The 14319-nt window shown below is 39.9% G+C and overlaps 1 protein-coding gene across 4 annotated transcripts in view; it reads left to right on the forward strand.

The window, feature by feature from the left end:
• Nucleotides 1-3893: 3893 nt before the first annotated feature.
• Nucleotides 3894-14319, forward strand: part of LOC146307941 (receptor-type tyrosine-protein phosphatase mu-like) — a 131292-nt gene continuing 120866 nt past the window's right edge. For all 4 annotated transcript variants that reach the window (XM_084747300.1, XM_084747301.1, XM_084747302.1 and 1 more), the window contains exon 1: nucleotides 3894-4252. In XM_084747300.1, the coding sequence (XP_084603426.1) occupies nucleotides 4153-4252 (100 nt within the window). In that variant the 5' untranslated portion in view covers nucleotides 3894-4152. The remainder of the gene's footprint in view (nucleotides 4253-14319) is intronic.

Raw genomic sequence — 14319 nt, forward strand, 5'->3', positions numbered from 1 at the left:
TTTGTATCCTCCGGTGTGTCTGACTGCTGTAGTTACTCAGTTTATCCTGCAGGTGGCAGCACAGAGCAACAGATGTTCCCTGAATGAAGCACTTTGTCTGATCAGTGAAACACAGAGCACTTTATTTACTGAGAGCTGATTTATCACACGAAGCCAATCAAAGACACAAAGACTCATTAAACCGATGACATATCTGCAGGAAGTGTTTTACGACTTTTAGGATCAGTTTCTTTCTGTCATGTTTTCTTTTTTATTGATTAATGAGAAACACGTATAGGAATATATAAAGATAAACACACACACACATCCAGATGTTTCATAAACTGAAGCTTCACACTAAACATGTTTTGTCTAACTGAATAATGAATTTTCTCTAACAAGCTGCTCTGTGATGACTGACTGGAAGCTGCTGGACCAGCAGGTGGCAGCATCGCTCAGCCCTGTTCACACTGCTGCCTCTGACCGGAGCCTTTAAACTGAACCTGGTTTCACTCAGAAAAATGATTCAAACGTTGTGTAAAATAATACAAATGAGAATCAGATTTTAAAAATTAGAGAAATGTAAAATATGAAAAATACAAAAGTAAATTAATTTAAAAACTAAATTAAATCTAAGAAATTTAAAATATAAATAAATATAACAAGTTTTCATACAATGATTCAAAATATAAATAGTAATCTTGTAGTGGCGTGTGTAATTTATAGTGTAGTCACATAAATTTACACTTTGTACACTGAAATAAAAAGAGACGTAATAAAGTTAAATAAATTATATAATCAAGTTTGAAAAAACAAAAGCAATAAGGACTGTAGGGCTGTAAACAATAATGAACAAATACTAAGTAAAAATGACATTAAATCATTTAAAATGTGCCACTAAAAAAATTCAAGAACAATTTTGACAAAGCATGAAAATACAAACTGACCAAATGTTTGTCAGGAAAATGATCAATAAATGATCAATAACTCCACATTAGATGCAGCACAGTGTGTCTGTGGAGAGATGGACACAATTACAAACACCTGAAACAAAATACAAAATCTAAGAGTGAAAAATGTCTTTGATTCAAATACAAGCAACTTTTAAATATAATAAGATTTCCCACATCAATCAGGACGTCTCGGACGAGTCGCCAGGAAATCCTTCGTACACGTCGTCTGTGAAAGCAGCTCATTTATGTTTTTTGTGAGGCGGCGGCCTCTAGTGATCACAGTGACCATGACACGAGCAGAACAGAGCGAGAACAGGAGGGGCGTGTGGAACACTGTCACGTTCTGAAAGGAACCAACACTCAAGTTTTAATTTAAAGTTAACAAACGGATTTAAACCCAAACTACGATCTTTTCCTAAAGCTAACCAAAGTTTCACAACGTTAACCACGTGTTTGACGTGATGTGACTTAAGTAACGTTCCACGTGTTTGACGTGATGTGACTTAAGTAACGTTCCACGTGTTTGACGTGACGTGACTTAAGTAACGTTCCACGTGTTTGACGTGACGTGACTTAAGTAACGTTCCACGTGTTTGACGTGATGTGACTTAAGTAACGTTCCACGTGTTTGACGTGACGTGACTTAAGTAACGTTCCACGTGTTTGACGTGACGTGACTTAAGTAACGTTCCACGTGTTTGACGTGACGTGACTTAAGTAACGTTCCACGTGTTTGACGTGACGTGACTTAAGTAACGTTCCACGTGTTTGACGTGATGTGACTTAAGTAACGTTCCACGTGTTTGACGTGATGTGACTTACGTAACGTTCCTGTGGTTCCGGTACGTCTGTCACTGGACGAACAACGGCCGTGTTCCTCCATCTTCATCATTTTCATCTCTTTTTTTTCTTTTTGTTTTCAGTTTGTTTCCTACATTTTAAATCTGATGGTAAAATTTTTTATCATTTGAGAATAAAATGAACCATCGATGTCTTTTAACCCTTTAAAAAGCCTGACACATCAAATAATAATAATAATAAATAATTATAATCAATAACAGAAAATCCAAATCTTTTGAAACTGGAGTGTTTGTTGGACCATTTGACTGAAAAACACAAACATATCGTTTACATATAAGATATTTTGTTTGTATCATATTTGCTTAATCAGGCATTTATGCAATTTCATTGAAAACAATAGTTTTTATTTTAATATGTAATCTGAATCGATCAATATATCACAGAGAAACAGTTTTAGTTCAAATCAATTAAAAAGACAATTATTAGGAGGCACTCACTGATAATAATTGATTATAATGACAGAAAGTTCTACAGATAAAAACACATAAATATCTATATTTACACTCTAAATTTATCTTATGATAAAGATTTATTGATAAAGATATTTATTGGTTGTTTACAATACAGCAAACATTCATATTGATAACATGAATATCAGTAACAATATAAATGTTGTTATGACTGTCAAAGATTTCCTGCCGTAGAGACGAGTCTCGCCACGTGAAGGCAGCCATGTTGCCTGCAGTTCACTGATCATCCAGCAGAGGGCAGAAGACGTGACTCAGATTCATAAAACTGGTTTTTCATGAAAGTTTAGAGAGTTTAAGCCCCGCCCCCTTCTGTTGTGTCATGTGGGACCAAACTTGAGAAAAAATCTGAGCTGTAGTCGACAGAGAAAGTCGAATAATGTTTTGTTCCTGTTTGAACTGTGTCATGAATCACAGCTCGTTACGTTTGACGGATGTTTAAATGATCCTTTTACAGTTTCGGTGTCAGTTTGTGGTAAAACTGTTGAAGTATCATCAGAAACACGACACACTCAGAGGTCATGTGAGTGATGTCATGACTTTCTCCCTCCACCACTGATGCTAACGTTAGCAGCTGAAGCTACAGTGTGTGTGTGTGTTGGTACCAGGACGCAGTCACATGACCAACAGTCTCTGATAAAAGAAGCAGGAGCCTGTGATAAAACTCTTCAGGTAAGACAGTGTAACAAGGTGGCGGCCATGTTGGCGTTGGTCACGTATACTATGTGAGGTGAGAGATGTATTATAAGATGACTCATAACCTGGACGGGGCGTCGCTGCTCAGTCATCCTCAGTGGTCACTCGCAGTATTGCAGTGACAAAAATCATTTCTGGCGTCTTGTATTAGACGTATGTCCAACTGTTGCCCGATCTGTGGAGGGTTACTGCACATGCTCAGTGGGCCGTAGAACCAGGAAGTAAACCAGGAAGATAAAAAAACTGTTTGGATGTGTCCACCCAGCAATCAGCTGTCCTTGGACTGAACGGGCGCCATCTTTACGTCAACAAACTGTCACTTCAACTGTCATTAACTAGACTTCAGATTTATATATATATATATGTATGTATATGTATACATATATATATATGTATACATATATATGTATATATATATATATATGTATATATATGTATACATATATATATATATGTATACACATATATGTATATATATATGTATATATATATATTACAATTTTTCTTCAGTTTAAATCTGCTGATAAAAATGTGTCTTATTTGAGAATAAAATTTCATGTACTTCTACTGCTACTGATAATAATAATTAAAATAATAATAATACATAAATTATGTATTTTAAGTGTTTCTCTTGAAGTATTTTGTCACAAAATTACTTCTTAAAAAAAACCAAAAGACAAAATATTTCAAAGTAATTAAAAACGTGTGTGTGTGTGTGTGTGTGTGTGTGTGTGTGAGTGTGTGTGTGAGTGTGTGTGTGTGTGTGTGTGTGTGTGTGTGTGGTCAGACTGTTGCTCTTCACAGTAAAGTTCACATTTATTAAAGTATCCTGATATTACTCCCCCCCTCTCTCTCTCTCCCTCCCTCTCTCTCTCTCTCTCTCTCTCTCGTGTCCCCCAAACGTCTCTCGCCCCCTGTGACGTCAGCGGCAGCTCTCTCTCTGGTCTGAAGAGAAACGGAGGAAAAAGAAACGGGAGAGAAACAGAGAGAGAGACTGACAGCAGCACCGCCGCCTGCCTGTCTGTCTGTCTGTCTGTGTGTGTGTGTGAGCGACAGACAGGAAGCAACAGAAGAAGAAGAAGAAGAAGAAGAAGAAGAAGAAGAAGAAGAAGAAGTGTGTCGGAGTTGGTCGGTAGTTTCCCTCGGTGTCGCTCCGGAGGGTCTGTGTCAGTGTGTCGGTGTGTGTCGGTGAGAACATGGAGCGGACTGGAAGTTTGCTGCTGTCCGCGGCTCTCTTACTGGTTTCACTGGGAACACTGGGACTAATAACGGGCGCGCGGGCGGACACCTTCAAAGGTAAGACCGCGGGTTTAAGGTGTGTGTGTGTGTGTTTGGGGGGGGGGGGGGGGGTGTTCCGGGTCTCGGTGTGAACATGGGAGTTGTTTCTGTGTGTATCGGCATCCAAGTTTCCAGCTGGAAAATCTCCTCCTCCTCCTCTTCCTCCTCCTCTTCCTCCTCCTCTTTTCTTTCTCCTTTCAGTTTTTTTTTCAGCTGATGTCTGAAAAAAAACTTTTAGAACGACAGGAGCTGCAGAAATACTGCAAATACACCGCAAATACTGCAAATACTGCGAATAAATACTGCAAACAACGTGCGGACACGAGCTGCTGCTGCTGGAGAAGAAAAGTGAGTCCAGTTCAGCGTCAAACTGCAGTTTGTACCGCAGCTGATCACAGTAGAGACCAGTCAAGTCCAAGTAGAGTGAAACACACAGGACAGACAGAAGGACAGACAGAAGGACAGACAGAAGAACAGACAGAAGGACAGACAGTAGAAGAGACAGTAGAAGACAGAACAGAGGAAAAGAAGTGTTGAGCTGCACAGTTTTTATTCCTGATTAGAAAACTGTCTGTTTTTATTTGGATTTTCCTGAAACTCACAGTCCAACATTATTATTGATAATATTGATGATATTTTCAGGAGCTGTTGTGTCTCTGGTTCTGTGGATGAGGACAGAGTAGAACACAGTAGAGACAGGAGACAGATTAGAGAACTGTAAAAACTGTTGATCTGCACTGATTCATCATGTAAAGCAGTTTAAACATTAAACTTCATCAGAATTCTGTTTTTATTTCATAATAAACCTCAAATCTGCACATTAATGTTGATAAAGTACAATAGAATAAAATAGAGTAGAGAAGAGGAATCGCTGATGTCGTACATGAAGACAAAGAGCAGGAAAATGATCCACAGATTACATTTTATTTCATGTCAGTCCTATTTAAAACACTGAAGTCCAGTAGAATTCTGTTTTTATTTTTATTAAGATAAATCTCATATTTGCACTTTACTGTCAGTAATATTGATCATATTTTCAGTTTCAGTTGAAGCTTGTCTGTAGCTCTGCTGCAGCTCGAACGCAGAGTAGAATTCAACAATACGAGACGGTGGAGACGAAACAGAGGACAAAAACTGCTGTGATTCACTCATAAATCCTGTTTGACACGACAAATCTGTTTTTATTGTTTCTGAACTACAAACATTATTTTGGATTATATTGACAACGTCCACTAACATCAGTACATATCTGATATATTCATGTTGTTCTGCTGCAGATGAGTCTTCACACACAGTAGAATCCATCAACACAACAGAGACAGTAGAGACAGGAGAGACAGTAGAGACAGGAGAGACAGTAGAGACAGTAGAGACAGGAGAGACAGTAGAGACAGTAGAGACAGGAGAGACAGTAGAGACAGGAGAGACAGAGGTGCAGAACAGAGATGAAAAGACGCCTGAGTAACAGCTGCACTGATCGTCATGTAAACCAGTTTACACATTGAACTGAATCTGACTTATTTTTATCTCACTGAAACATTCCAACATTATTACTGATAATATTGATCATATTTTCAGGAGCTGTTGTGTTTCTGTCGTTCTGCTGCAGATGAACACAGAGTAGAATTCAGCAGAACCAGCAGAACCAGCAGAGACATCAGAGAGTGAAGAGAACTCAGTCCACAGTGATTTAACTCGTCTATAAACCAGTTTACACATTTAAGTCCGTTAGAATTCACAGATGAAGAAGAAAAAATAAATGATGATACTGATTATCTTCACGTCATGTGAATCCTGTCTGACACATTGAACTCCAGTAGACGTCTGACTGTTTTTATTTTTAATAAACTAAATCTCATATTTGCACATTTCTGTGGGTAATATTGTTCATATTTTCAGTTCCAGTTTTTATCATCACGTTATTCTGCTGCAGACGAAATGCTTCAACACAGAGTAGAACAGAGACAGTAGAGACAGTAGAGACAGTAGAGACAGACGAGGTGCAGAACAGACAAGGGAAGGAATAACAACTGAACTCCACTGATTGATCATATAAATCATATTTGACACATTAGAATTCAGTTTTTATTTCATATGTATAGACTGTAAACAAACAGAACAGAAACACAGTGTGTACTTTATATTTTACTACATACATGTACTTTTACATGATCAGCCACATGGTCTTATCTGGTCATTCTGGATATTTTAGATCTATGATACAAAATAGAACGAGGTCATAAAATGAGGCGTTGAATGTCCCTTTCAGACCGTAGGAACTCTCAGACTGATCACCTGTCTGACTGCACTGAGCAGCTGAGATGGTGTGTGTGTGTGTGTGTGTGTGTGTGTGTGTGTGTGTGTGTGTGTGTGTGTGTGTGTGTGTGTGTGTGTGTGTGCTTGTTCTGCTGAGGCCTGAAGCTGGAGGAGTTCTCTGGAGAACCCGCTGTGGTTCTGCTGACTGCTGGTTCTGTTGATGATGATGATGATGATGATGATGATGATGTTGAGTCAGCTGTTGTTCCTCTGCTCACCTGATGGGGGCAGTGGTGAGTCAGACCTCTCTCTGATTCATATGTGTGTAATAATCACCTATAATCACACACAGGCAGTAGCTCCGCCCAGACAGTTGTGATTGGTTTAAATGATGATGATGATGGAGCCAGCTGTCCGTCACACAGACAGTGAGTGTGACCATCAGGAAACATCAGGCTCCTCCTCCTCACCTGCTCAGGTACCTCCTGATGTCACCTGGACGTAAACATCCTGAATGACTTGTTAAACTGGGGAGTGTAACTGGAAACATGGAACCAGTATGTTCCCAGTGACAGAGACGTGATGTCACACAGCTGCCTCATTTACATGTTAACCAATTAGCAACAAAGTAATTAAAGAACCTCTGAAGCTCATTAGGACTTTGTTTACTGTGAGAGAGTGAGTGTGTGAGTGTCAGTGTGTGTGTGTCAGTGTGTGAGTGTGTGTGTGAGTGTGTGTGTGTGTGTGTGTGTGTGTGTGTGTGTGTGTGTGTGTGTGTCAGTGTGTGAGTGTGGGTGTCAGTGTGAGTGTGTGTGTGTCAGTGTGTGAGTGTGTGTGTCAGTGTGTGTGTGTGTGTGTGTCAGTGTGTGAGTGTGTGTGTGGGTGTCAGTGTGAGTGTGTGTGTGTCAGAGTGTGAGTGTGTGTGTCAGAGTGTGAGTGTGTGTGTCAGTGTGTGAGTGTCAGTGTGAGTATGAGTGTGTGTGTGTGTGAGTGTGTGAGTGTCAGTGTGTGTGTGTCAGTGTGTGAGTGTGTGTGTCAGTGTGTGAGTGTGTGTGTCAGTGTGTGTGTGTCAGTGTGAGTGTGTGTGTGTGAGTGTGAGTGTGTGTGTCAGTGTGTCAGTGTGTGAGTGTGTGAGTGTGTGTGTGAGTGTGTGAATGTGTGTGTCAGTGTGTGAGTGTGTGTGTCAGTGTGTGAGTGTGTGAGTGTGTGTGTGAGTGTGTGAGTGTGTGAGTGTGTGTGTCAGTGTGTGTGTGAGTGTGTGTGTCAGTGTGTGTGTCAGTGTGTGAGTGTGTGTGTCAGTGTGAGTGTGTGTGTGTGTCAGTGTGTGTGTGTGAGTGTGTGAGTGTGTGTGTGTCACTGTGTGTGTGTGAGTGTGTGTGTGTCAGTGTGTGTGTGTGTGAGTGTGTGAGTGTGTGTGTCAGTGTGTGAGTGTGTGTGTCAGTGTGTGTGTGTGAGTGTGTGTGTGAGTGTGTGAGTGTGTGTGTGTGTGAGTGTGTGTGTGAGTGTGTGAGTGTGTGAGTGTGTGAGTGTGTGTGTCAGTGTGTGAGTGTGTGTGTCAGTGTGTGAGTGTGTGTGTCAGTGTGTCAGTGTGTGTGTCAGTGTGTCAGTGTGAGTGTGTGAGTGTGTGTGTCAGTGTGTGAGTGTGTGTGTCAGTGTGTCAGTGTGTGTGTCAGTGTGTGTGTGTGTGAGTGTGTGAGTGTGTGTGTCAGTGTGTGAGTGTGTGTGTCAGTGTGTGAGTGTGTGTGTCAGTGTGTCAGTGTGTGTGTCAGTGTGTCAGTGTGAGTGTGTGAGTGTGTGTGTCAGTGTGAGTGTGTGTGTGTGTGTGTGTCAGTGTGTGTGTGTGTGTGGTGTTATTTCCTCCTCACATCCCTGTTGTCATATTTTCTGTTAAAGAAATTACAGCTGCAAAAATTAAATTAATTGCCAACTACTTTGATCATTGATAAATCAATTGACAGGATTGTGACAGGATCAATGAATGGATCAATCATTAGTTTCAGTCCTAAGAGATATGAAGATGATATTGTCGTCTGCCTCATTCTGATGAAGGTAAACGTGTCACACAGTGAGTTGAAAACTTGACTTTTTTAAAAACCGTCTGTGTGTCTTCAGCCTCAGGGTGTGTTGGATTTCTCCTCCTGTCCATCCCTCTCTGCTGCACATATGGAGGGCTGTGGGGGCACAGTGTGTGTGTGTGTGTGTGTGTGTGTGTGTGTGTGTGTGTGTGTGTGTGTGTGTGTGTGAACCAGCAGAGAATGAAATTAAACTCTCTGCGGCCTGGATCCAAGATGGCCGCCACGCCCTAATAACCGTGGTGATGGAGCGAAGCTAATGAGCGCGCCCAGTTGTCGGGGGTGACGGCAGTTTGAGACGTTGAGTTTGCTTGTCAGTTTTATTACTTTGATGTTGTTTGTTGTCTAGCTTGAAGTTTGGTGAGAGTTTTTGTTTTTCTATAAACAACAAACAACATTTAAATCTGACAGACTCTATGCTAGCTTATAGCTAATGCTAATGCTAATGCTAATGCTATTGTTTATACAATTAACAGAGTTTGTGTCTCTTTGTGGTTCTTGTCTCGCAACAAAAAGCTGAAGTAAAGAGAGAGAGGGGTGTCTGTAATTAGAGGACTACTGTTAACTCAGCAACACACACACACACACACACACACACACACACACAGAGTAACACACACAGTCCCTGATGACCTGGTGTGTCCAGGTTCAGGACTGTCGCTGATTCAGGACTTTACCTTTTCCTCCAGAGTGTGTGTGTGTGTGTGTGTGTGTGTGTGTGTGCAGGTGCAGTCAGCTCTTTGTTCTGTCTCGTCAGGGTTTTAATGAAGCTCACAGATTAAACACACACACACTCACACACACACACACACACACACACTGTGAAGTCAGGTGTGTGTGTGTGTGTGTGTGTGTGTGTGTGTGTGTGTGTGTGTGTGTGTGTGTGTGTGTGTGTGTGTGTTGAGGGTCCTCAGTGAGTTAATTATCTCCCCTCAAACCTCTGAGACTTCCTTCCTTTATTTCCTTCCTTCACGTCTTTTCTCTCTTCTTCTTCTTTCTAGTAGTTCTGGTAGATTTTCACCACAGAATAAAAAATGTGTTTTAAAACAAAGGTGATTATAATATCACAGAAATTAACGTTAGATAAGAATGTCCTCCTGTTGTTAGGTTGATCACAGGTCGAGCGCACAGACGTACGCTCCAGAATAGGACATTTGAAGATGTCGTGTTGGACACACGGTCCGTACGCTCCACCTGTTTTCACATGTTTGGACCTATTTTTCAACTGACAAGATTGTGACAGGATGAATTCATCGTTAAACAGTCTTCAGCCGTTGTTTAATGGACAAAAAGTCCAAATTCTCTCACAATAAAGACATTAATCGTTGCGTCCGTGCGTCCGTGCGCTCCTCCATTTTTAAAAGTTTTAAATTGTTTGAAGGTGTGAATTCTTGTCTGTTTTCTGACAAAGAATAAGTTAATAAGTTAAAAGCATTAAAGCAAAACAAAAAAATTCATAAATTACCAAAAAAATCACCTCAAACAAAGGTTGTTGTTATTAACCACTTTTTTTTTTTTTTTTTTTTTTTTTGGTAGGACATGATTTGTCCCAGTTCTCATAAAAGAGAGAGAAGCTGAGTGTGTGTGTGTGTGTGTGTCTGTGTGTGTGTGTGTGTGTGTGTGTGTGTGTGTGTGAAGGCAATCATATGACTTTGTGTCCGTTCTCAGGCTGCTTCTTAAGCCAATTTAGCTGCTACACACACACACACACACACACACACACAGAGTAACCTTTAACAGTGTTAGTGTTCTCAGCAGTGTGTGGTCACATTGATCCTGTCAGCTCTTGGTGTGTGTGTGTGTGTGTGTGTGTGTGTGTGTGTGTGTGTGTGTGTGTTCTGACAGCTGATTGGTCGGAAAGTGTTACAAGTGAAACCACATGGAGCAGCTACACTCACCTCCTCCTGTAGATCAAACAGCTGTTAAACTGATCATGATAACAACGTTTGGTATCAGCCGATATCCATAATTATTGATCATGAAGGTTGTGACATGTTGTGTACTCTCTGGCTGCTACTGACAATTATTTTCATAGCTGATTAATCAGTTGATTAGTTTCTTGAGTCATCAATTAATAGTTGTTTGTTTCAACGTGAGGAAAACAGGACGCATGTCTTTGTTTGTCCAAACTCAGTTTACTGTCAGAGAGGAAAAAAAACAGGAAATATTTACATTTAAGAAGCTGAAATCAGAGAAACCAGACTTATATCTTTAAAAAAAAAGATCCAAACTGATTCATTGATTGTCAAAATAGTTGATAATCAATTAATTGTTGCAGCTCTAGTGTACCAAAAGGGATGGAAGGTGACAAAATCAGTAAAATCACAATCAATCAATTTGACCAAATATCCTGATATTATGACAACATTGTAGAAATAAGTTTATTAACGAAGGTAGAACAGTCTGTAAGTTATATAATTTATTTAGAACATCAGAACATCAGAACATCAGAACAGAGTGCAGTTTATCCTCCCTGGAACAAGTTGCCTGTGATTTGTTTTATGAATTATAAATAAATAAAATAAATCTCAACTTTTGAAATTTCAGATTAAAATCGGACATTTCAGGCCCAAGAAGCCATGAAATGAAACCCTGAGGAGACTGACGAGCAGAGTTCCCAGCATGCATTGTGTGACTGCCATCATTGCTTGAAGAAAACGTACGATTAATCAAATGGCAGTAAAGATTTTGTCCAGCAGAGCCACTTGTTGAAAAGGAAAAAAAAAATTAAACTTAAAAATAGAAAAAAAACTTAACCTGAGATAAAATGAAAATAAAAAAAACCTGTGCATTTTGTATCTTGATAATTATTATTGATTGACTGCTTGTTATTGATTAGGGAAAATGATAAACTGAGTATTGAATTCAGTTCTGAGCCTCGAACACTGATAATGTCTCTGGATCAGTTTCTTTGTTTCTGGAACAAACTAAGAAAATGTGACTGACGAGTCGTTGGTTCAATTTCATATCTGAAGCTTATTGAACAGTTATTTTTTAACAGTACAACTGAATTAATATCATGTTTATTTGACATGAAAATTGTATTTGTTTTCAATCTTTTCAAATTCAATTTAAAACTTTAACACACCCTGGACATTAACTTTTTAAAGTTAGAATAAATAGTTCATTTTTACAGTCTAATAGTAATAATACTGATAAAATAATGACAAATCAGGTTCACAGCTCACTCTGAACAAGTTTTCAAATCCTTTTCTTGTTTGTGTTTCTAAAACTCAAAGATTCATTTATCTCAGATGAAAGTTGGCAGAACTTTATAAAGTTTATTTCAAAACTCATAAAACTTGCAGTGTGTTGCCTTGAAATGTTGAGATGTCTCATCTGTTGTTTTGTTTTTTTACAGTGGACATGTTTGTGTCTTAAACAAGTGTTTTAAGTTTGATGCTGCTGAACAGGCAGGAAGCATCTTAACACAGATTATACTGATAACACACACACACACACACACACTAATCCCTGTCTCATTACTGCAGTCTGTCTTCAAGTCATCTCTCTCTCTCTCTCTCTCTCTCTCACACTCACACACACACACACACACACACACACACACACACACACACACACACACACACACACACACATCTTCAAACAATAATCCTATGAATATGATCGGGGATTTGGGCCACTACACTAATCAGACTGACATCTCTGGACAGAGATTAAAGACACACACACACACACACACACACACACACACACACACACACACACACACACACACACACACACACACACACTCTTCCAGCAGTGTGTTGTAATCTCTTGAAGACACACTGGCTGTTTTTATAATCTGATGTCAGGGAGATAATTTGGTTAATCTGAACAAAAATACAACAACCTGCCTGCTGTCAGAGAGACACTCTGTTGCCATGACAACAGTCATGTGACGCCTCCATGACCAGTTCTGTCGTTGTTTCAGACAGGAAACAAACCATCCAAACTCCATTCATAAAATCAGTAATTTTAGTTTACAGAGCTCACTGATCAATTAATTGATTGATCAAAATTATAAAGCATATTCCAAACATAAACAAACGCATTTCCCCTCCTTCAATCAAAGCTGTGTATCCACGGCAACATATCACATATTTACTAACAGCATTAATTAATTATTTGGGTCATATGAAGATGTAACAGATGTACATATTAAACATGTAGTCTGTGTCTGTTGTTACAGTCTGTTGTTACAGTCTGTGTCTGTTGTTACAGTCTGTTGTTACAGTCTGTGTCTGTTGTTACAGCCTGTTGTTACAGTCTGTTGTTACAGTCTGTGTCTGTTGTTACAGCCTGTTGTTACAGTCTGTGTCTGTTGTTACAGCCTGTTGTTACAGTCTGTGTCTGTTGTTACAATCTGTTGTTACAGTCTGTTGTTACAGTCTGTGTCTGTTGTTACAGTCTGTTGTTACAGTCTGTGTCTGTGTTACAGTCTGTTGTTACAGTCTGTTGTTACAGTCTGTGTCTGTTGTTACAGCCTGTTGTTACAGTCTGTGTCTGTGTTACAGTCTGTTGTTACAGTCTGTTGTTACAGTCTGTTGTTACAGTCTGTGTCTGTTGTTACAGTCTGTTGTTACAGTCTGTTGTTACAGTCTGTGTCTGTGTTACAGTCTGTTGTTACAGTCTGTTGTTACAGTCTGTGTCTGTTGTTAGTCTGTTGTTACAGTCTGTTGTGATGCAGATTGATCAACATTAGTGGAAGCATTATGAGAATGTTTTTCTCATTAATTATTAATCGATTGATTGACAGGGTTTTGAATCGGTGTTAAAGGAAAATGCACGACTACATTTGCAGCCCTGTTGACAAACAGGTTTTGTGCGACTCTTCTAAACCCTGAAGCAACAATAAAGAGTCCAAATTCCAAATTTTATTTTAGTTGGTGGGAGACGAAGCCAACGGCAGCGGAGGTTTCACTCATCAATACATTAAACACACAGTAAATAAAGGAAAGTCCTGCTTCCTGTCTGTAATTATCCTCCGCTGCGTTAAAGCAGCAGTTTGTGATGAGACGAGTTTTTGGTTTTTATTTGGGGCAAATTGATCGTTATGTTAATCAAGTAACAAAAAAAATCAAACCTTTCGAATAATAAAACTCTGCACTTCACATTATGTGAACTGTTCCTTTAAAGTATAAAGTGCGTGACTGTCCTGTGGTGAGTTCAGGGACCAGGGGAGATTTGGATCTCAGTGACAGAGCTTAGCGCTGACACCAGCCTCCCTGTGTGCGCTCTCAGAGACACAAATCCTCCTCCACAGCTTCTATCTCATCTCACACGTTAAACAAAAGGAGTCTTAATCCGGCCCCTTTAATCCCCGTTGGGTTTGCAGACGCTGCGTCTGAAGGCGGCACATTAATCCCAGAGGCCACCGAGGCCGATCTCAGCGTCTCAGCCCGCCGCCCGCCGGGGATCCTTTCGCTAACGGCGTTAATCCGAGCGGACCGACCACAAACACACGCAGGAAGTCCTGCTTTATGAAGTGGAAAAGTGAAACTTTGCTCGCTGTGTCGCTGCAGATAATTCACAGCTCTGATGTGGATTTGTGGGGAGATTAAAGAGAACAAAGATTTGTGCATTTTTTAAATTACTGAAATACAAACATGGAGCATGAAAAAGCGGGCGGGAGGTGAGCGTGAAGAATGAGAAATGTAATAAGAAAAGCAGCTTCAGTAAATTCAGACCGAGAGATTAACGACGGCATGTTTTATTCATCTGTGTGTTGTGGGATCATAAAACATGTGGAAC

The sequence above is a fragment of the Lutjanus erythropterus genome, chromosome 21, assembly GCF_056507025.1.
Source record: "Lutjanus erythropterus isolate fLutEry1 chromosome 21, fLutEry1.hap2, whole genome shotgun sequence".
Taxonomy (NCBI): domain Eukaryota; kingdom Metazoa; phylum Chordata; class Actinopteri; order Lutjaniformes; family Lutjanidae; genus Lutjanus; species Lutjanus erythropterus.